This window comes from Diadema setosum, chromosome 7 (genome assembly GCF_964275005.1).
Source record: "Diadema setosum chromosome 7, eeDiaSeto1, whole genome shotgun sequence".
Taxonomy (NCBI): Eukaryota; Metazoa; Echinodermata; class Echinoidea; order Diadematoida; family Diadematidae; genus Diadema; species Diadema setosum.
The window spans coordinates 5,514,228-5,538,634 of record NC_092691.1 but is presented as its reverse complement, the minus strand read 5'-3'; the positions used below and the strand labels follow the sequence as shown (position 1 = coordinate 5,538,634).

Here is a 24,407-nt window from a genome sequence, read left to right as displayed (position 1 = left end):
GTTGTGAGTGGTGTTGCACGAGGCCCTTGCCTCAGCTGGGCTCACTTCACTCGCCCGTTACAGCGAGAGGGCCTTGACAAAAGGCTACTTGGCATGTAGCACAGTGAGCAGTGAACAGACACAAACACACACACATACCACACCAAAACTGTTCACAGACATAATTATAGTAACAACACACTGCAGTCCACAGCAAAATGCCAATGGATGATTAACTCACAATGAAGCACAGCGTAAACACACACACACACACGCATACTGTAAACACTCACATGCACACGCACTTTAACTTGTTCCTTTTATAGATACTAGGTTCTCATGATGCCAACTGATACATGGGAACCTGGTATACCAGGTTCGCAAAACATAGACAAAATTGCCTGCATTCTTGGCCTAAATTCTTGTAAATTTGTGTTACGCTGGACAGGAAAAATGGCTTTGCTGGATAGATTAGAGTCTCTTCTATCAATATCTGTTCTCCTTCTGTATGAAAAACTATGCATATCATTGCTTAATTCACCTACAGCTGTATTTCCCCCATCAAGTGTGGGTTTGTTTTGCTACAAAGCTTGTATGAAGATGTACATATATAGCGATCAAGGCTGAGCTCAGTAGATTTTGATTTTTCAGTGACCACATTCAGGTGTCTCTTTATGTATAACAAAAAGAGTTTGTCAGCCCATTAGTGCATGCTTTGCAGCCAATCAATACTTTCATCGAACAATGGCAAATATAGTTGGCCATGGAAAGGGGAGACATGTACTGCTTGACTGCTTTTGCACAGTTAGATTACTACCCTGTCTGTTGTTTGTCGACTTGCAAAAAGAATTTTGCTTGGGAGCGTTGAAGGCTCTCGGAAAACTGTGGGAGGACCGAGCTAAAAATTCCAATTCTCTGCACGGGAGCATGCCTGTATTTACTCTACTCGTCATTACCACCGCTGACCTGTTTCTGTAAAATGTTAATGCCATCTTGAGACTGGGACAAAAAGGGTTAAACCACAAGCCTGGTACACTACTGCAGCCCCTCTGCAGAATGTCTATCAGTTCAGAAATCCCAGTATCAGCTCATTACAGTCTCTCAGGAGATGAACCCCTGGAGCTGCTGCCGAACCTCCACGTCCACAGAGTCCATGATCTGCTGGAATGCCGCGGGGCCGTGGAGCCGCTCACACTTGGCGAGCTGAAACTTGACGTAGTCGGGGAAAGACGTGTTGTGCACAGGATCCTGCTTGGAAAGCTGCGGGGGGTATTAAACCACAGAGCAAGAAAAAAGGTATCAAAATCTCAACACTTATAATGTCATAATCACTTTTCTTTTCAGACTTCTTGGTACGGTTGTCTCAGGACTGCACATGACACTTTTCATCTGGAGGTACAGGGTCCATTTCGCACCATGACACTAATTGACCTTGCACATAATATTCTGTCCCTATGATGTATAACACAGACTGGATATCTAAATCTACAGAAGAATACACCAGAGTACCCTGTACCAAAGCTGGACATCCATCATTATTACAACTGAATTTAGTATGTGTTCCTAGTGACTGCAAGTCTGGCTAAAATGCTTCCCAGGGAGTGAAACGTATGCACTGTGGGTGTGGGTTAGATTCCAGTAACAAGAATTATAGTATAACATGCTGCCAAGTGCTCTGCGAACAGTGATAAGGTGATAAGTTCTTTATCTGCAGGGTACCTTTGGGCAACAACTTTAGTTTTGCTATATGATGGGTACACTACTCATAAGGATATAGCACAACTTATTTTTACTGAAAATTTCCTAGACTAAAAAAAAAGAAGAAAACATTTAGCAATTTTTTTTTTTTTTTTTTGAGGTTGACATTTTGGAAAGATAAATCACTCCAGGCAATGGATGTAACAAAAAGTAAATTTATTGCTGGTCCCTCCAGTACACCAAGTCCCAATCAAAAAGCATGCATGTGTGATAGTATTGCTAGTCTATACAATTGTATGTACTGTATGTGCATTTGGTCAGCTGATGCTTCATTATTATTGATACAGTGGACCCAATAAAGTTAGAAACAACAAGCAATGAATGTACTGTACACATAATATATACAAAGATAACAATGAAGTCACAGACGGAAGTTATACACTCAGTGTAGTCTCTACAAATTCTGTAGACTGTTGATTATTTCTTGGTTTTCTCTCCACAGAAATCATAGCCACGCCATAGCTATTTTGCAAGCAAGTGTTTTTAAAGAAGACTAACAAAGGTTATTCCTTGCATGGCGGTTCCGCTCCAAAAAAAGAAAGAAAGAGGATGATACTTATCAACATTATCAGGAAGGGGGACTCACCCGTCTCTGTCGCTTTTCGTGGAGTGTCTCATACTCGTCCTCCTGATCCTCTTCCTCCGACTCATCGCTCATCACTAAATAACTTCAGAGGATGACAAAAAATAGAAATCATCAAAGTCACATCACAACTTGCAAATATGACAGGAGTAAAGTCACTAAGACAGTAAGAGCATATCTGTTCATTTGTAGAACATATATCTAAAATATAAATTTATGGATTTCATGCTCTTTTACAGAACATTTCCACAACTTCAGGCCTGCATTACATAGCATGTGTTCTCCAAAAGCTCACATGAAAGGGACATTTCTACCAATCTCTCACAAATACAATGTATATGCAGTTTCCTTCAAAAACACCACAAGTCATCAAGGTACAATGAAGTTCTCAAAGGTGGTACAGATACGTAAATGGCTGATGCACAGACACCCAGCCTCAGATACAATGCCTCTTCAACAAACTTCTGCAAGGGCATAAAGGCTCATGGGACAAAGGCCAAAAATGCATGAAACAACAACAACAACAAGAGTCCAGACATAGATGTCACAGGTAGTGTTGCACTGTAATCAAAGCATTGTCTTCTCTTACTTTTTTCCATTCATGATTTTTGGTACATCAGTTTATAATCATTGTCATGTTGTTTTCAGCTTTCTGTAGTTAGAAAGTTTCATTGCTTCACATTTCTATAGTCCCTTCTTCCTTAGATTGATCACAGCGAAGTTTAGCACTGTTTTCTGTCATAATTTTCAAGGCAGCTTAGGGCTTTCCCTCTCTACTTGAACTTCCCCTTCTCTCCTTGATCAGTTTTTCCTTCATGCCATCTCCATCTTAGAGGAATTCCCTCACATCGCTACATCACTAGCACATCATAAACAAAAGACAAGAAGAGAATTCAAAGAGAAGCTCCCTTTATTTGCTGGTCATTCTCAAACAAAAATACATTTGTTTTTCTTGTACTCATTTCCTAGTGGTTTTAAGGAGTCTTTCCTCTTTACTTGAACTTTCCTTTCTTCAATTCATCAGTCCTTCCATCACAACATCTTCATCTAAGGGGATCTCCTCACAGGGCTTGCATCACTAGAAGATCATAAACAAAAGACAAAAAGAAAATTCCAAGAGGAGCTCACTCTACTTGCTGGTCGTTCTCCTCGCGGCAGACATCGTGAAGGACCTCTACGACCACGTACATCATGTCGGGAAGTCTCTCTGTCACCACTGGAGAGTTACTGGTCAGCAGCGAGGCAAAGGCCAGCCCGGTCAACTTTCGCCGCTCGGCCTGGGTCAGCTGGTCAGTGCGGTCCACCCAGGTTTGAATCAAGGCAGTCAATACTTCCTCGGCCTGCATCCCATGGCAGAAATGAATGCATGATCATCTCGTACACATCATACAATCAACATCTTACCCCACTGAGGACGGACTGATTTTGCTACAACACGCATTTCCCATAGACACCTGCCCAAGTATACTCGGGACTCGTCCTCAACGGGGCAAGACATGAATTGGCTGGTATAGGTCAAATAATGCAACACTGATCCCGTAAATATGTTCTGATTCTACAGAAAATCGGAATTCTAGCATCTCTCTGCAACAGCTATTGACAGATGCTACAACTACCAGTTTTTAAAATTCTCATGATATCTCAAAGTTCACGAGTGCTTATGATCACTGATGACAAGATTGAAACAAACAGCATCATCAAAATAATGAGTACAGAGTAATGAATTGCAACCCTAATGAGAAGCTTAAATCTTGTAAGAAAATCAACAAAAGCTGTCCGCTGATCCCATTACTGTTAAAGTCAAGACTATCATGGACAACAACATAATTTTGATTGATTGGTCTTGTAAGGGCTGAAGAAAGTTTAGGTGTGACTATAAGGTCTTTCTTGTAATGAATAATTTGATTAATCACAGTGAGATTAAATAAAATATGTACACTAAAATTATCACTAAATAGTATTTTATTGAGATATTCATGTCTCGCAGTCATAAGACTGAATTGCACATTCCCAAAGAATCACATCATAAAAGTGACAATGATTACAAAACAAATGTGACCTGCTGCAAGAAAAGGATCCGAAAGTCGGGGGAGGACAACTTTCTGAAAATGACATGATATTGTTCCCTTACTCTTTTTCTCCTTCAATTTCATTTATAACACAACTCATAAAAGCAGGTGGTTGCGGAGATGTACATGATTTTGTTAGCGCATATCGAGGGGTTTAGGAAATCAGCGTTTCAAGAAAACCGCCTTCAAAGTTTTCCTTCTGACACAATCATGATCAAGGGGAGGCAAACAGATTTCACCTCTTGACAATAGAAGGTATGCTCCTAGCAACCTCCGCGATGTTCATTCATTTCAAAACACCTTTATTATCTTCACTGTGGCAGTTTTGCAAGATTTACAAGGTATTATTTCAGACACTTACAGTGCTATTGTATTCTTTTGCTACAATGTCCAGCAGCTGGAAGAAATACTGTTGGTCTCTTATGATGATCCGACTGAGAAGAGACAAGTACATCGTCATCAGCACGGGGTAATTCTGATCACAGGAAAAGGATGGTTGTAAAGTAGTCAGTAGTTATTGTGTTGATGATGCTGTGAGTATACAGTGCACATACAGCTAGCAACAGCATTGTTCCAACATTATTCAGAAGACCTGTATCTGTTGCACACTGCCAAAACAGTAACAAATGTCACAACCTCGATGAAATTACTCTACCAACCAGATGCATATCGTCGCTGGGGTGACAAGACCTTGAACCTCAAATTGTGATGAAAATGACCGTTTTGGATTGATGGTCGTATAATCAGTTAAGTGATGTCCTGTCCAAATCCTAGCGGTCTTACTCCAAAAATTAAGCCACCACAGCATGTCAGAGGAAAGGCTATCCCATTTGGTATAGTAGTTTTGGCGGCCATGTTTTTTTTTGCTCTCCTGAATATTTGACATTTAGTAGATACAAGGTCTTGTGGCCCCAGCGACGATATGGCTATCATGCTAGAGCACTCCTATTGCCTATGTGCAACCAATCAACAATGTTCCTAGGTTGGAAAAGTAACCCCACCAAATAAACTTTCTCTTATATGAAATCAAGAATAATGATCACACTTTAATTGACACACTGACAGAATTAAAATTCTGCCAATATGATCACACCACATCACTGTGTCATGTGAAAGTAATTAATAGAACCATAAAGTCAAAGAATGAATTTAGATTTCATGAATACATGCTTCAAATTTTTTTTACTAAAGGGGAAAGGGATCTACAGTAGAATTTAATGCATCTTAGGCAAAACAGATCTAACTCTTAATTACTGCTGTTCACAACCAAACAAAAGGAAGTACATAATATGTACACACTTAGCTAAGAACACAAACTACTGGACATTTATTGACTGATAGGTAATGCATCACATTGATGTTGATTACAGGGAACAACAATTACACAAAACATGGACTTACATCCTTGTTGACGACTTGGTCAAAGACCGTCGGTAGATAGGACTCAAATAGCCGAGGTCCTTCCACTGGAAATACTTTGAAGATGGTTTCTATTGTCTGAAAATTTAATAGTGAAATCAGGAGAAATTTCACAGCTTTATTCTTGTACTTCATTCAGTGTGCAGTATTATATATGCGGGTACAGTAAATATGAAAAGACAGATAGCTCTGTAAAAGTTAATCAGAGCATGCTCTACAAGTGCACTTCTATGAAAAAACAATACTGATTTCATGAATTAGACATAGTTTACACACAAAATGACCTAACTTGGAGATGGGAAATACATTGGACACTGTAAATCGCAGCATGGGATCCCTTTCCAGTATCAAATACACACTGTTTTTAGATCTACTGTATATGCCGCACATTTAACGAGGTTTTTATTTTCGCAAAGTTTGCGAGTCAGGTGCTTTTTCAACTTAAAAACATACAGAAATATTATCTGTGATTCCTACACAAATGAGACGTGTACACATACACTTCTTTGTTCAGTACTGGCACTCCACAATTGCAAATTTAACCACTCGCAAAATTGTCGGGAAGTCCAGATTAAAAAAAAAAAAATTAGACTAATTGCAAAATATATGGTGCATACAGTATACATTACAATTGCAATTATCGGTACCACATTAAATAAACAAAGCAATTTTCTAATTAACATTCAGAATGTATACATATAAAGAAATAATGCAAAAAAAAACAAAAGTATAATAAACTCTTTCCATCTTCAAAGATGCCTTCACAGAGATCACCAGAGAAGTACAAAGTATGCACATGGGTTATTTTCTAATGACCACTGAACATCAAGAGTTGTCATAGGACGTACCTTCAGGACAAGAACTATCCCTTCCGTCCGGAGGTCAGTAAGCATGCTGGTCAGGCTGGTGGCAACTTGCTGACCATACATCTGGAAGAGTGAATAAGTACATCAAGACCACATGGTTGGAGGACATGATTTCATAAACCCTAGGGTACATTTTTTCCCCTTTTTTTTTTACACAAATGAGTGAAATTTCTTTCTTTTCATTTTTAAATCTACAGGATTGTTTGGAGCAACAACAGCAACAACAAAAAAATGCAATAGTACCCGGCAAGTCTATATTGCAGTATGATTACACTGATTACAATATATATCATTTACAGATTTACACTTGATTGCCAAGTGATAGATCACATAGCGCTCTGCTCACAGGTGGTGATGATAGTCCGACGGCCGTACAATCAAACAGCTTGGGTTCAATTTCCATCTCGTCAAGCTGAGCTATGTTGTAGGTAATCATGCCATCCCCTATATGAAGAGGCGTTTTAAACACTCTGTCCTTCAGATAGAGCATTAAACGGAGGATCTGTGTGCCAGGGATTCCATGACTCACACACACACGAAAAAAAAAAGATCTAAATTTTGTTCATTCGTTGCAAAGAGCAGGATGCTAACCTGGTGAAGTGGTCCACCCCACATACCAATGAAAGAAAACAGGTGAATAATACCAACCCCTCGTAGTTCACTCCAGGTGACAGCAAGAGTCAGCACATGACTATAACCCAGGCATATCATGTCATATGAATACAAATATGAATACAAAGGAAGATGGGGAGTATCGGGAGGAGGAAGAGGAGGAGGAGGAGGAGGAGAAGAGCTGCTCAAGAGCATCTGAGACATTTAAAGGTGAAGGGTGACTAGTCGATGACACAAGGCACAGGTTTAGTGGGCAAAAGGTCAAAGGTCATACAGTTCAAAGATGTTGTATTGTCAAAGGGTGTGAGGTTAAATTGCAGATACACACCTGCATAAATTGCTCCTTGCCGAGGACCACATAGCTACTAATGATGAGAAGACACGTCCTAAGGTTCTCTGTGGCTATCTCTGAAAAGTGAGGTTTGCATTGGTAAAACAACATGAACAAAATGAAGAGTTTGGTCGCAAAACGGTTTAGGCAACCTTTTTAAACATTTAAAAGTAAGTTCATCATCAGGTACAGCAAAGTAAAACCATTCCAGTGATACCTCACTTGCTGCATAACAAGGAATTTTCTTAAAGTTATGATTAAAAAAATCCAAAATTTTATTTTTCTTTTACATTGTTTTAGAAGAGAGTGAGAAAACTTTTTATGAAATATAGAAGAATGTACACCATATAAGTCTAAGAGGAATTCAAGGTTTATTTGATGAAAATTGGTTTGAAATGGCTGAGACATCCAAAATCAAAGTAAAACAAAGTGATCCTAATAAAAGGTGGAACCCATCTTTTGTTAGGATTGCTCTGTTTTGGATATCTCGCCATTTCAAAACCAAAACCAATTTTCATCAAATAAACTTTGAATTCCTCTTAAAATTATATGCTCTTCCATATTTCATAAGAGGTTCATCATTATCTCAAAAAATTACCATAAAAAGCGTTGGAAACCTAAAGCCCCATCCAACCAAAACTGTACCATGCCTTCAATAAAAATGTTGATAAATACCCAGTCATTTTGGCATCACAAATTAAGTTAAATGACATGAAAATAAAAAATCTGTTACTCACAGCTGCTGTACTTCCAGACAATTCTTTTGACAAAGAATAAAAATAGCATCTCCGCTACACATTCTTGATAATACACCTTGGTGTACTACTAGCAACGATAACAATATGATAAATGACAGTAACTGCAATATGTGTTTTATCACCCTTTTAGTCTCATCGTGTTATTTAAAAATACTGTTGATTAAGAGTGGTAAGACTATCTACAATGTACCTTTGCTGCTCATAGGAATATATAATTCAGCAGATTTGAGATGTGGCACAGGGCTCTTGTTCAAAAATGACCCACTTTTTCCTGTTCACTATTCAAATTATAACTTCTTACTGTGTTTTCTTTTAAATTCACTTACTCTGAAAACTTGAGAAATGTAATCAAACGATGAACAGCAATTCAACTTACCTAGCACTTCTGGCATGTTTGGGAAAAGCTGGAGAAGTTCTGGTGTCATGACTGGTGCATTCTCAAGAGTTGCAAACCTGGAATTTGACATAATAAAATAAACAGTAAAAATCCTTGATGGCATTCATCATTGATTTGCACAAATCCCACCATACATATGTATGTGATTTGACAACAGACGGGATCATAGCAGAACTAGGGCAGAGAGTGAAATTAGGGTTCCACTTGATAAAGTTCTGCTTGAAACATATCTATTGTAGAATGTGCAAATAAGGTAAAATTACTATTCATACTCTAGATTATTATAGTAATGCCATACACTCCCCTTCTGTACAATGTATCTACTGTCAAACTGATCTTCATCAACAGGCCATTTCATTGAGTCATTCAAAACCATAGATATTTTTCTTCTTGGGTTGTAAATTCAAGCTATTCCATTTACCTGACAGTACATACACAATAAATATCACTCATAGAATCTGGTTTATCTGCATAAGATCTTGCTATGGTAGGCAAGCTCCAGGGAAGGTTTCTGAATGTCCCAAAACACACCTTTGTTATCAAGGTGCATATGGAATTTGTATACGTACATGGATCTATTTCAACTCCTTCCCAAACTTGGCATATGAATAAAACTGATGCATAATAGAACATCATTCTTTTTCCAATCATTACCACTTTACCTGACCTTTCAAACATAAACATCATATAATTTTGTCAATGACAAACTTAAACAAAGCAAGTAATAACTATAAGGACTTCTAAACGGCCATAAGCCCAAGTGACAGATGCCTAGTTTCACCCAAAAGCCTCTCATTTCATTGTGACTGATCGATGTAGCTCACCAGAGGTCTACTCCATCCTCCATGAGGTAGACGTGAGGAGGCTGGGAGACGTCAGTACTGAACTTGATGACTGGTATCAGGAAGGAGTACAGGTTGACGCTGTATGACCCAAGACCCTGCAGGATGGGGGATGGGGAGATGGAATAATTGATTGGAATTCATGACAGCTACCTACAGTCATGCTCTATTCGGCAATAATAATAAATGGTCACGAGAGTGATGGTACAAGATTTTGCACGAGAAGTAGCCAAGTTGAATACTGCACCTCATCTTTCAGCGAGTACAGAATATTGTTCCATTGCACAAGTAAAGACCACACATTTACATTATTTGTTCAATATAACACCTATCATCATCTACCTAAATAGCCTGGCCTAGTTAGGGTTAAGTAGAAGTCATGATGAAAGAAATCATGGGCATACTCACTCGAGCAGGATTCAAACCTACCACCTTCTGATTTCTGGACAGGTGCCATCTCCACTAGACCAACAGCAAGTGCTGGTTCTAGGTGGTCTAGTGGAGATGACTCCTGACTGGAGATCAGGAAGTCATATGTTCGAATCCTGCTCGAGTAGGTACGCCCATGATTTCTTTTATTTAAGCAAGTGCTGGTTCTAATTCTTTTGCATCAGCGGGTACTGCTTCATTATCAAAATTCAACCTGTTGCAATAAAAACCTGTTGCAAAAAAAAAAAGTGTACCACCTTCTGATTTCTGGACAGGTGCCATCTCCACTAGACCAACAGCAAGTGCTGGTTCTAGGTGGTCTAGTGGAGATGACTCCTGACTGGAGATCAGGAAGTCATATGTTCGAATCCTGCTCGAGTAGGTACGCCCATGATTTCTTTTATTTAAGCAAGTGCTGGTTCTAATTCTTTTGCATTAGTGGGTACTGCTTCACTATCAAAATTCAATCTGTTGCAATAAAAACATCTCAACGGAAGAATTTCATGAATTTGAATAGAATGTGTTGCGTTGGACCCACCTGGATGAGATGGACAGAGGTTGAGAGGATGACACACCGTAACATGTTGTGTTCCGCAGAATCCTCCCAGAGGAGGGGCAAGTACTGGGCAAGGCTGGTGGAGAAGGGGCGGATCTTCGCCTCCATCCGCTCTATGATGTACGACATCACGTGCAAGACATTCATCTGGGATGAAAGGGATAAAGGGCAGTGTGTACCAAGCAGTCATTTTGATAAACTATGAAATAGGCTTCAGTCCAAGATGCCTACACAACTCATTTTATATATTAATTTCAATTTACAGACTGGATAGTCCTTTCAGTAAAAGACTGATCTTCAATGGAATACACACACAAAATATAATGATGTATAATGTAAGCAAATGCAAATTATATAAAAAAAAACTACAGAAAACAAATCAACACAAAATACAAATCACTGAACATACCTTCACCTTTGCTTCAATTTTTTTTTTCTCTACCACTGAAAATAGATTCAAATGAAAGCATATAAGAAAAAGAAATTTACACTGAACTTAAATTGTTTGAAGTACAATTGTATCTCTGATTACAATTTCGAAATAATTCTATACATTTATCTGTGATCTCCATCTCACCTTTGTGTCACACTCAGACACTTGTTGTAGCAGATTGAAGAGCAGGGAGAATATGGATTCCAAAAACTGTGTGTAGGGAGAGAAAGAACACTGCATCAGGATCAACACACATCATGAAACATAACAGTAATAATTTCTTGTTAGATATTCTGCAGTCTTGATAATGGCTGCCATATAATGCAGTTTTACTAGCATAAGATATAAAAGTGATTAAAATGACATTACGTGTACAGTTCATACCATGGAATGAACCATGGAACAAACCACAGCTGTCCTTTTTTACTACCTCAAAACTAGTTTACTCACCGGTAAAAAGACATCTGACTTGAACTCAAAGTCATCAACAGGTGAGCAGAGAGAAAGTCAAGGAAAGACAAGATTCAAACAGATCACACATGTTTGAAATTCAACTTTTTAAAAAAAAGTGTCCTGTATTTTGCTTAAAGACCCAGTAGTGCCCCTATTCCATTTGCTGCCCTCTGGGATGCATTAAAAAAAAGAAAAAAAGAAAAAAAAAGGCAAATACATACGTGCATCGAAGCGGCGAAACGGTGTTTACTTTATTGTACATTGAAATCAGTCACAAAGCTGTACACAGTAAATTACGGGAGACTCTCGATATATATCTGAACCAGGCCAGCCTTCCCACTCCATTAGTCCCCACTCTACTGGGTCTTGGCATTCATGTACTGCTTAGAATATTGCCATATCTACTTGCCCTGTCACCACGCGTGCTGCATTCTTCAAATAGCATATCAACAAATAAGTTTCAAAAGACAATCAGTAGACAGCATAAGTGATGATTACCAGTTTTTAAATATAAAGATTTTTCAAAATAGAATCAAAGTACCAAGAACAATATTACCACATGAGCAATAAAACAGCAAACCACAAAAATTAAATGAAAACACATGCAAGCACAGAACAACAAAGAAGAATAACACTCACTGATTTTACTAGTATATCAAACTATTGGTACTCTCTGCTGGCTAACCATGGCAGTATCATAGACAGTTTTTCCTCAGTGTGAACAATCTCAGCACAATTCCAGCACTTACTGGAAAACCAGAAATATTAACGGCATGAAACTTTTCGCAGATTGCAGCTGAGGGCCTTTTTTACAGCATGAAACTTCGCCACTAGCATTCAATGCATTGTGTGGACAATAACTTTTGCATACATGTACATACATCTTACTTTGGCAAATCTTGGCTCCTTACGAAAATCATGAAAATTTCATGCAAAGAAAAAATTCTGGTTTTACAGTAGTGGCGCCTGAAAACACCAACAAATTGTGCTCAGCAGAAACTTTTAGGGTGTTTTCAAAGGATATCAAGTTTGAGGGCTTGGGCTGCCGATATCCTGACAACCATATCTTCCTCAGCGGCTAAGAGAGGCTGGACGGCCTGGTAGAAGGTGGGATGGAGGGAGGGGGAAAGTTTGACCCCAATCCACTGACCAATCAGCCAGATGACCCTTCGTCGGATGACCTTGTACCTGGTACGTGATGTTCAAAAAGAAAAAAGAACAAAACATCAATACAGTACTGGTATGAGTGCTAAAAGGTATTATCAGTTCATGATGATAACTGTACCCTAGCAAACATATTCTGTAAAACCCTCTCAAATTCTCTAGATGTCTTTACTTTGTAACCTAAGGGACTGTTGCTAAAGCTGAAATTCCTGTAATGCTGGATAAGCAAACATTTAACAATTCTACAACACATATGGGCAATATTTATGAAGACAACATAATCTTCAAAATATAAGAAAAAAAAAATACATCAACATTTTTAAGAAGGCAACAATTCAATAATTTCCAAATGAAGAGATAAGAAACAGGAGTGTGCCATCTTAAAGACATAATTTACAATTTGCAGATGAAACAAAAACCCAGCATTAGTGCTTAAAAATAGTTCTGAAATGTGAGTTAGGGATAGAAACGACCAATGTAAAAATTTGAACCAGTATATTCGATGTTAAGTATTGTCAAATATACAAAATGTGAACAATAGTTATAATAAAAATGTTTCCAGACTAAACCATCTACAGTTATGGTTTAATGAGAAAAATAGTAATATCTCCTTATATTTTAGGCTTTATTGCAAAAATGTTACATGGTAGGATGTTTTGTGAAACATCTGACCTACAGGTATGCATCAAAAGTATTATCTTGAACATTTTTAAAATCACTGTTCCCAAAGGTAAACAGGACCTTTAAGCAGGTACTTGATCACTGATTGAAGCTTTGGAAAAAAAAAAAAAAATCATATGAACCACTGACTGAAGGTGATAAATATACAGTCTTCTTTCACATTCCTGTCAGCAGTGTGTACATGAGACTTACAAGATACTTCACAAAGAATTATGACAGAGGCATAATCCAGACAGTGGCATAAACTCTAACATGAAATGGGACAGACGATCATACATTGCACCAAAGAAAGATTGCAAGTAGAACATGGTCATCACACAGTGCTCTGATTAAAGATTCTAAATGGATTTCCACTGCATGGTTCAACGTTAAGATAATCCGCTCACCTTGGATGCATGTTTTGGAGTTCTTTCAGTAGATGTGTTGAGAACCACTGATCAAAGTCGACATCATCAAAGAGTTCGAAGGCCGCCTGACCAATGGCATTGTACACTGGACGGAGAAGGAGAGAGTGGTAAATGATTATTTCTCAGATTGAACATTATATATCTGGATTTCTTTGTTTTTGCTTTAAGCTTTAAATTACTAAACATTTATAGAAGTCCTCAAATGCAAGATATCCCAATACACAAACGAAATAAAAAAATGAAAGTATACACAAAACTGTAGTAGCACTCTGATAGCACTGATCTCTGTCAAGCAGCTCCTTTCCATCACTGCTCTTGTTCTTCCATAGAGATTAGTGATTTCCACCCATACGTATGCATGCTAAAAATCGCCAGATTTCCCAGCAAAAGTGTAGAAGCCTTTTGTTACGTCATCAACTTCCAGCTGCATGCCGCGCCTCGCCCTAGCAGAAACTACTTGTTCAAAACCTTAAAAAATGTGCAGCTTGAACTCCCAATTTCATTGACCCTACCTGCCAAAATATAAAAAATCATTCACAAAATCCATAAAAATTCCCATATCACTACAAAAATCTAATCATTTGTTGCTTGTGTTATTTTCAACCTTTCCTGTAAGTTTCGTCCAAATCCATTCACGACTTTTTGAGTTATTTTGCACACAGACAACAAACAAACAAACCAGCCACAAACAAACGACGATGAAAACATAACCTCCTCCCTTGGCAGAGGTAATAAATCATAAGCAACTATACTGTACAGTTGCCCCTTCATAAGGCCTCACCTGCTTCTTTCTGCAGCAATAACTGCATATTCTCTGTATCACTGGCATCTGCATGGATGTAAGGAATGCAATCAAATAAGAGTAAGAAATACATTGTACAGATAAGAGTAAGGAATATTGTGTCCCAGTCACAGAGATTTTTGTTTTGAGGTTCCTTTTTTTCATGTTCTTTTCTTTTTGCGGGGTTCTTTCCAAGTAGGAGCACTCAAAGTCTAATTGCTTAATGAAATGATAAAACAACTCACATTTGTGACAACTTGCATGGTTTTGATGCATTCAAAAGACTTCAGTATAATTTATTGTTTTGTTTGTTGTTTTTTCCTGAGGCATTAATCACAGAGAAAACATGTAAACAAAACCGAAGGCAACCTGCCATGGAGTTACTCAATCACTCTGTTTGAATGCTCTGTCACTACATACAAGTTTTGGTACATTAAATTTTCGTACTTTTATGAGAGTTAACATTTTAGAATATTAGCAATTATTCTACCTCACCTTTCACAGATAGCATTCACTGAAGTAGACAGCACAATAATAATCATGCTACTTTGATAACTGGCTCAAACAAGAGGTTATACTGCAAATGAACACTTCATGATCTTAAAAGCACTGAGTTTTATTTGAATCTTAGCATGGCATACTGTTATCTCCCAAGGGTATCTGAAACATGTCAAGCAGAGAAAACAATACATAGTTTGAGTCACTTACTTGACAACTCACATCATAGTAGGTAACAAGTATGACCATCAAAATGAGAAAGGTGAGTGTACCTTGCACTTTCTGAACCATTTCGATTAGAACTGGTGTGAAGACTCGTTTGTAGGCATGGAAAAGAGCAAGAAACAGTGCTTCTGTACAAGGCTGAAAGGGAAAAATAATCAGCAGGCATCATGATATATTGCATTAGTTTTATGTTTAAATTTGATAGATTTTTGTTATACTGGTTCATAAATGATTGCTGTGTTGCCGTGTTTTACATTATTACCAGGTTAACTTTTGTCAATGCACACACAGAGACTAAACTGAAAGAGATTTTCTGAGAGGGATAAAAGTACACAAAAAGTAACAAAAGGAAATATACAGAAATGGATTTACATTTGTCTCCATGCATTTATGTTCTAACTACTTATGAAATAGCCCTCTCTGATAATCCTAATATATCCATAATTACAATTTCTCTATGTACAAGAACACTCATTAATCCAACTGTCGTCAGTTGATCGGGATGCCTACGCTTCTCATACATCCACTACATGTGCTATATATACATGGTCCTTCATTTGCATTTTTATGACATTCATTGATCTTGACCACTGACTAAGGGCTGACCTTTAACCCTCTTTCACCCCAGTCATATGGATTAACTAATCATGGAATGTTAAAGCAGATATTTTTACTTGATTATTTTTTCACATTCCGTCTGGTTAGATGAAATTCAGATGTTTTGAATTCCAACGCATCAAAATATAAAATAGCATTATGTACAACAAGTAACAAATTCACATTATTATTTTTCACACAAGTTTCAGGTTGCACGAAAAGCACAAAATCTCCACAAAGTGAAAATAGAAAATGTCTACTTTTGCAGTATTCACTTAAAAGCTTAAATGTGTGCAGACAGATACGAAGATGGAGACACAGACACCAGGACTCAATTTCATAGAAGATCACTTTAGATGGCAACTGTCCCTGCAGTGGCAAATGCCATGGTAAGAACTAAAATTACAGTTTCTTGATTAGCTGTTGCTAATTTAGTCAAAATTGCTATCCCAACACCTCTTATGAAATGAGACCTAGAAACACAGCAAAAGAGTGACAGATGATATAAAACCGACTAAGTGCTTACCCTCAAGGTGAATTTCCAGGATTCTCCTCCCTCGTCAGCAACGAAACCTTCTGGGTCCGACTCCCAGAGCTGAAGATCCTACAAAGGGATAGAAGAGAAACAATACCAGATCATTTCATGTCACCAGTAAGTCTTTCCCCTTTTCCATAGGCTCTGATAAGAATTGCTCCCCCTCCTCGAAGGAATATACTTTGTATGTACATAACAAAAAAAATCCACAAAGAGATTAAATGGAATATCAAGGAATGCAGGAAACCATCTCTAATAGCATGTCAACTGGAGAAAGTGTCCACAAAAAGTGTGTGGATAGAAAAGACAGATATTTCAAAGAGCTAGTGGAATAATGGTGTAGGTCAGCCCCAAACACTAAATCAAACTACAAAAGTTGTGTGTTGTTGATAGTGTTGCTCTTCTTGTTGGTGGAGGATGTAGACTTTAAGGTGGTATTATATGATTATTAAGATTATAGTGGTGGTGGTGGTGGGGATGGTGGCAATATGTGTACGTGTGGCTTTTTTTTCTTTTTTTTTCAGTAAGTCTCACATTGACCCTTATCATCATGACCATTTAACCCTAACAAGGCCGGGCTATTTAGGTAGATCATAGAGCCGGGGGGGGGGGGAGGGGGGGCCTCCCAGGCCCCCCCTCCAGATCTCGGCCGTCGACTGCGTGATCGTGACGAAAATTGGCACACACATTGCCTATGATGTAATCTAAAGGATAAATTTAAATTAAAAAAAAAAAAAAAATCATCATTTATGCTAAATTATGCTAATTTATGCATAATGATGCATGAAATCAGACAATTTGGTATAAATCACTAAATAAAGCTCAAAATGGGCACATTTTTGTGTAAATGTTCTTTTTATTGTCCTGAGCAAATACAAGAGAAAAAAATTGTGCCATCAGAAAAAATTTCTGAATTATTTTATTGTTTATTGAATTTCTTATGTATTTCTTTGTTTCTTCGACTTTATGTATTTCTTTGTTTTTTTCGACTTTATGTTTTTCATTGTTTTTTCGATGAAACTTGTCCGCGACATTGTTCCGATCAAGAAAATATGTTATTAATGGATTTTAATCAATAAAACCCCAAAATAATCATACTTTTATGAAATTTGCCTGTAAGCACAAGTTTGCATTGAAATTGTACACGAATTCACATTTTTGAGCAATTTTTGGTCTGACATGCATATACATATTTATGCGCAACTTCGTAACCGTGTGCCCGGGCATCGCAAATTCGGAGTCAAAAGATGCGGGAGACTCAAAAGAAAAAAGTCGTGAAACCCTCCCCCCCCCCCCCCCCCCCCCCCCCCCCCCGGCCTAGTTAGGGTTAACTCATTGTCACCACCTAAATATCTACCATCATTATCATCTTCATCTTCATGAATACAACAATCACAATCAGGTTCATCATTGTTATCATTTCTATAATCTTGATTACCTCTGTCATTATCATCATCATCTTCACCAACCCAAAGGAACTTACATCTTGTCTGAGAGGGAAGTAATGCATGATCAACCTCTGGCAGATCTCTTGTAGCACTGCATCGGTGAAGAATGTAGTTTTTGCCTGCAGGGAGACAAGACATTACATTGTATGCAACATTTAAAAAAAAAAGAATTAGAAAAATACATTTTTATTACCCTAATTATGTTTCTTTTTTTGTTTACTACTTAAAAATATTACCTGGCATCTACTATTTATCATATTTTTTTCCTACATTATTTAATACTATAGTGCAACAATAACCTAAAAAAGTCTCAAGTTGACAAGAGAGGTGCAAAGTCTATTCAAGAGATGCATATGCAGTCACTGTAACAGCTTGAATGATGGGAAGTGTTGAGCATGATTGTGGCACACGATGTTGGGGTAATTTGAACGTTTTGGATTGCTTGCATAGTAAACGGACCGACATGATTTTATGACTACAGCACATAACATGCTACATTTAAGGGAGATATGAACTCTCTGAAAGGAGGGGACTGGCAAAGAGGAAGCATGGAATAGATGACTGTTTTTAACCAGTTGAGGACGAGAGAGTCCCAAATATACTCGGGCAAGTGTCCATGGGAAATGCATGCTGTAGCATAATCAGTCCGTCCTCAATGGATTAATGTCACAATGAGCAGAAGAAAGATAGAAATCAACTTATCAAACTTTCATGGAGAGACTGAGATTTGAAAAAAAAAATACATATATCAACTGGTTTTCCTTCCTGTCATTTCTTGACAGAAAACATGTTTCCATTCTATAGAATCTCTGTTTGTTATCATGGATCCTTTCTGGAACAAACCTTCTCCGCCTTCACTGAAATGGGGCTAGGCTCCTCATCTGGCCCTGCCCTAACTTTGTAGTTCTCGCACTTGACAACCGCCTTGATGAGGTTCATGCTCTGGACAGTGAAGCGCTCAAACAGGAGGTGCTGGTTGTCGTCGGAGAAGACGCACGCGACGCAGAATTCCAGCGAGCTCGAGATGAAGTCAACGTAGGCCAAGGGGAAACTCTCTTGGCTGTCAATAAGCTGTAGACAGATGATAATACTGCATCCTTTAGGCCAATGCTCCATCTTACATATATCTTAAAGGTCACAGTCAGTAAGAATGCACTTCAAAACAATAAAAATATTCTTGAATAGGGTAAATAACTATGAGCACATATGAATTGAAATGTAATGAAATAACAGCAATAAATATATAAACGTTTATGCAGAAACTAACATATATGTTGATATATTGAACATTAGAGATCTTCTTGCTTTATTGCCTGATTTCAGTGTAATATCGCTTCTACATCATGATTCTTTTCTGTCTGTTTCTCACATGACCCTACTTATTAATGATATCATGGTTATTGCTTTGGAGAGGAGCATCAGAACACGGGAGAAACAAAATAAACAACTTACATGTATGTCTGATGCACTAACACGCACTCAAACACACACACATGGTAAAAAGACATCTGAGCATTATGGCTGCACTTTATCACAGATCAACTGAAGAACAGGAATAATACTCATCAGCTTTAAAGAGCTTCATACTCACCACTTTGGTATGCAGGATGGCCATTTTCTCCAACTTTTCCCTTAACGAATGGCTGGCAGGGAGACTGGCTCCTGGAATAGAAATATTAAACAAAACCATACACAGTGCTACGTAAAACTTCATACGGCAGCTCTGATTAGAAGAGCACAATGAGTATATCAATCCCAAGGTATTTGTGGAACTGTCTGTTGTGGACAGCTCTAGATCATCAAGCTGATAGCAACATTTCTGTCACAAAATGCAATTAAAGACAGACTTTCCTGTTTGAGCCTCACCTGTGAGGTTTATGCATGAAGACAAGACTGTATTGCGATAGACAAGGCTGTATTAATACCAAGAATTGAAGACGACGAACTTCATCTCATTTATACTCATTAACACGTACAAAGAAAATCATGAATGATGCGTCATTTTACTGACTTGTTAAATAGTTTTTGTAAATTGGCATCACCCTAGATTCCGAGGATTCTGGCATTAAAGCTCTCGCCAATAAAGAACTACATCAAGCGAATAGTTATACTCACTGACTTCTAGGAAAGGGCGGACTCGCTGAAACACAAGTTGGAGCAGCATCTGGCAAACAAAACGATATACGTTCCCAATAGAAAATACAGCATTTGAAAATGCACAAAAAGTATCAATTATTCAGCAGGGGTGCCAACATTCACTATCAAAGCAGCTTTGATGCAGATGCTTGTTTCATACATCTGAATTTTAAAGCGAATTCCGTCCGAAGCAGGGACGGGATACCTTTGTCAGGACATGAAGAGACACCTAATGTTTCAAAGTGATTTACGCACATCTGAGCACACTGCTAGCAGGTTAAGAAATTTGTAGCTGCTTACAAACAATCCACACTTTGCAATGCAATATCATCATTCTGATGCAATAGGTGCCTTTCAGAAATGAAAAAAAAAAATCACACACACAAAGACAAACAAACAGTGGACATGCATCATGACTACAAAATTTGCAGTAAGCTCTAGAGCATTAAAAGTTTTAAATTCTAACAGCAAACCCCTTTCCCAATCTCAGATGGATGTATTAGCAGCTACTCTGTCATTTATATTATCATACTTAGTACTGATGACCTTTAAAGTAACATATCAGATAAAGCAATGATTACTATTTGTTGGTAAACCCAATAATCATGATTACAGGAGTACATGACTACGGAATAAAAACATCTCGACATGGAAAATCTTACCATGGCATCTTGAGACTTTTGTGGTTCACTCATACCAAACACCATCTGCTTTCTTAGAACTGCAATTGAGAATACAACAAATCAGATGCTCTTTTTCAGTCAAATCACCAGAAATGAACACACACAAACAGAACACAAACAAAACTGAATAATCACAATATATCAAACAAAACATGGTGATGTATACATCTCAGTCTGTACAATAAATACCCAAAGCATTTTCTTCGGATTATCTGACCCGAGGGGCACAGTGTTATGCCCCATCTATGAGAGGACGACATGCTCTGCACAAAATGGACACAAATTGATCACCCTTGAGGTTTTGAACCGATATCCTTTCTGTTCCAAAGCAGATGGTTTACCACCTGACTCAACAAGGTACATCTCCTCTCATTTCTCACCTTTCAGAGCCAGGGTGCTCAGTTCTAGTGACATCGCCATGGCTGCCTGATCCTGGCTACTGGCTGCCTGAAAGAACCTCTCAGTGTGCGTGTTCCAGAGGCTCAGCACAAAGCCAAAGATGTTACCCGTCAACTGCACAAGAAGGTCACAAGAGTTCATGAGAGCTGATTGTAGAACACACTTAAATTTTTCATTATATCGTCGGCTGAGAATGATAAGGACGTTAAGTTGCCACTAAACCCATAGTGTTCACGACCACTTAACGCCCTTCTCATTCTCAACAGACGATATGAAAAAGTAGATGACGAAAGACAGGATACACTGTTTTTGTATCTTCTCCATATCTCGCCCCACCTACATATCTCTCTCTCTTACCTACCGTATTCTATACCAAATCAATTAGCCATGTCGGTACATTATTATTCACTATACTATATTATTTACTCTACATATACTTTATGTTTTAAATCAAGTTATTTCTTTATTTAAACCTTGAAAAGGGAATGATATAAGAATTCATTAAACTTGTGTTGATATAATTATAAAATGCACACTTTGGAATCTGTTCTGATCACAGCAATATAGAGCAGTTTTTTACTACTAAGGTAATAACACAAAATTCAGAAGTAATAATAGTGAGTAAAGTGCTCATAACTAATAAAAATGCACAACAAAGGGCATTCACAGTTCTTCGTCAATGACTGATAACACAAAGTATCAATGATGAATTCCCCTACATAACGGTTAAATGTTCCCACCTCTCTGAACAGTTTCCGATCCGTTGCAAGCCTCTTGGATGCAAGCGTTTTCATCACATGGTGCAGCGTCAAGAGCGCCCTCTGTTGGGTTAGAGGATCTGGCTGCTTGACTGCCTCCAGGAGGATGGGTACCAGCTCAGGCCAGATTCGGGGGCAGTCCATGCGGGCTATCTTGCCTATGAGTACGGCCAGCTGGGTGGCGATGGGTGTGACGGGCTCATCAAACCGGGCCACTAGCTTGACTCGGATGCGTTCCTTCTCAGCATCTGAGATGGCGCTGCAGTTTCAACAAAATGAATGAATAAACAAATATAAAAATGAATAAATGAATAAACAAATATATAGATAAAAGATGAGACACATTTATGATGATAATGATCAAATGATATCAATCATCAATAAAAAGATTAAATAGGTAAACATAACCTATCAGACAAAGGTTAAGTAAATTATAAAGAAGATGGTAACTCCTATTTACTCAGGATAGCCTAATTAGTCTGGACACTGATTTTCCCTGAGGGTTACTTATCTTTTACACAAGAATTGTCAGACACCCATTTGCATTCTTGAATCAAGAGGGGCAGGGCGGGATACAATATTACAAACCTATGGTCGTTTGTTCAAAGTCTTGAGCTCTCACCATTGAATCGCTATGCTTGAAGAGTATAAAGCACTGCTTCAGTTGAGGAAAGCAACACATTCAAAGACATCTTGATTTGAGGAGGCCTGGGGGAGGGGCTGTGATTGTAGTCTGTGATTTCATTAATATTATAGATGAACTAGCCTGATTTATCTGCCATCACATTATTTCATAAATGCATGAAAATAGAAAAGCACTCAGAGTGCAGACCTCCACCAAGCAGCTCATTTCCATCTATGGTGGTGATCACTTAGAAACATCAGTATTAAGTGCTACATAAGTATTTATTATTATCATTATTATCTAGATCATTACAAAAAAATAATAGTTCCTTGCGTCACTTTTTAAATTTCCTGAAAATTTTCTCCAAGTCCATTCATACCTTTTTGAGTCGTTTTGCTAACAAACAAAGAGAAACACAACACCAGTAAAAACATAACCTCCTTGGTAGAAATGCAAAGTATGTAAATGTGATTAAACATCATTCTGTGAAGTATAGTTTGAAAGCACTCAATTTGTTCAGTCAAGGAGCAGACCAATGATATTTTTGTCACACGCACATGTGCATGTCATTCATCAAATGTACTTGTAGTTCAGCAAGGTTTGAAGATGTCTGCCAAATTCTACTGCATCTATAATCTACACCATGCTAGGGAGCTTAGGCCCAGTTTTTCCCACTGCAAAACTTACTTGTGAGCAGTTTTCCTCCAGTAACGATCAATGCCATTTTTGAAGAAGAGCACAGCCAGCCATCTCACATTTACGCTAACACTGTGGTTTTGGATGATGGTCTAGAGAGAAGAAAGATACACAATACCCAGTTGAGGAAGGCTGAAAATTGTAACAATAAAATCAAGCTATGCTGGATTCTTCGCAAGAACTCTCCAGATGGATCTATTTTTTTCTCAGTAGCTAAGCACAACCTGCAAACAAATGGACTGTTTGGTTTTTTTTTTCATAGTGCAATTCAAAATATAATGTCACTATACATGTACTTGCAAATATGAGACATTTTAAAGCAATACAATATATCATCTGGGATGCCCTCGAATACACAGAAGAGATACCATTCAGCAGCAGTAACAAGGAATCTGCCCGTGGCCTTCTTTGGATTGTGACAGTACTAACTGTAGCTTATCAATATCTGTGCATATAGAGAGCTTTTATTGGTGCTAATGCAGTTTGTAACTATTTGCTCACACCGATCATACTTCAGAATGAAGATATGGGTAAGGTTTAGGTTTGGAGTCTAGAGGTTAGGGTTTAGGTTTAGGGTTGAATTAAGCCATACATGTAAGTTCATGGTTGCTGAGTATAAAGCAACTTACAAGATGTGTGTACATGTAATCCTACAGGGGGTTGCTGTAAAGAATTGAAGCCAACATTGATGCTTACTGTAGCTCAATTGCTTCAAATTCTGCTGGGTGATGTATTGTTGTACATATTACTCAACACTGTCATAAAATTTGAAGAAAATTGGTCAATGGGAACATGAAATTAGAGCATATGGATACACAAAACTGTAAATAACTGCTCTTACCTGCAGGACTGAGTGAAAGCCGGGCTGAGTCTCCCATTGTTTGAGTTGCTGCTCAGCTGGTTTTAGGACACTAGGGTCCTGACTAGTGGCTCTGGTCAAGACCTCCAGCACAACATTGCAATCCCCCTCATTCATTGTCCAGGCACTGTCTCTCTGAAGCACAGAAAACAGAAGAGGAAATGATGGATCTATCAGTTTACAGACTGAACTCATAAAAACTTTGCTGTTTGATGGTAGGTTTTGGCTTAAGTATGGACAACATGGATGACAGATGTTTAGCTTGTGAGTCACAACATTATAAAATAAAGAAACTACAAGATATTATCACTACTGTAGGCCTACTGCAACAGGAACTGAAACAAGGCAGTGACCATCAAATACATTCACATGTAGACACACTTTTGTATGCACAAGAACATATTATTATTTACATCAAGTATACCATCAA

At 38.1% G+C, this 24,407-nt stretch overlaps 1 protein-coding gene across 1 annotated transcript; it reads right to left on the bottom strand.

The window, feature by feature from the left end:
- Positions 1-987: 987 nt before the first annotated feature.
- On the bottom strand, positions 988-24,101 carry LOC140230409 (importin-11-like). The gene is made up of 26 exons (XM_072310558.1): positions 23,960-24,101; positions 23,110-23,210; positions 21,780-22,056; positions 21,021-21,153; positions 20,620-20,678; positions 19,937-19,985; positions 19,413-19,483; positions 18,665-18,892; positions 17,857-17,940; positions 16,365-16,442; positions 15,289-15,379; positions 14,519-14,566; positions 13,717-13,822; positions 12,510-12,673; positions 11,483-11,523; positions 11,177-11,242; positions 10,582-10,746; positions 9,597-9,712; positions 8,752-8,828; positions 7,615-7,694; positions 6,657-6,737; positions 5,791-5,886; positions 4,751-4,864; positions 3,449-3,660; positions 2,324-2,405; positions 988-1,239 (listed from the first exon to the last, which is right to left on the bottom strand). The coding sequence occupies exons 1-26, from the start codon at positions 24,092-24,094 to the stop codon at positions 1,081-1,083; spliced, it is 2,913 nt and encodes a 970-aa protein (XP_072166659.1). The 5' UTR covers positions 24,095-24,101; the 3' UTR covers positions 988-1,080.
- Between the last annotated feature and the right edge of the window lie 306 nt (positions 24,102-24,407).

Coding starts and splice junctions, on each gene's coding strand:
- LOC140230409 (XM_072310558.1), bottom strand. CDS start 24,094: ATGAATGAGGGGGATTGCAATGTTGTGCTGGAGGTCTTGACCAGAGCC. Junction 15,380..16,364: donor CCTGGAAATTCACCTTGAGG/GTAAGCACTTAG, acceptor TTTCCCTTTCAG/CCTTGTACAGAAGCACTGTT. Junction 1,240..2,323: donor ACGAAAAGCGACAGAGACGG/GTGAGTCCCCCT, acceptor TACCCCCCGCAG/CTTTCCAAGCAGGATCCTGT.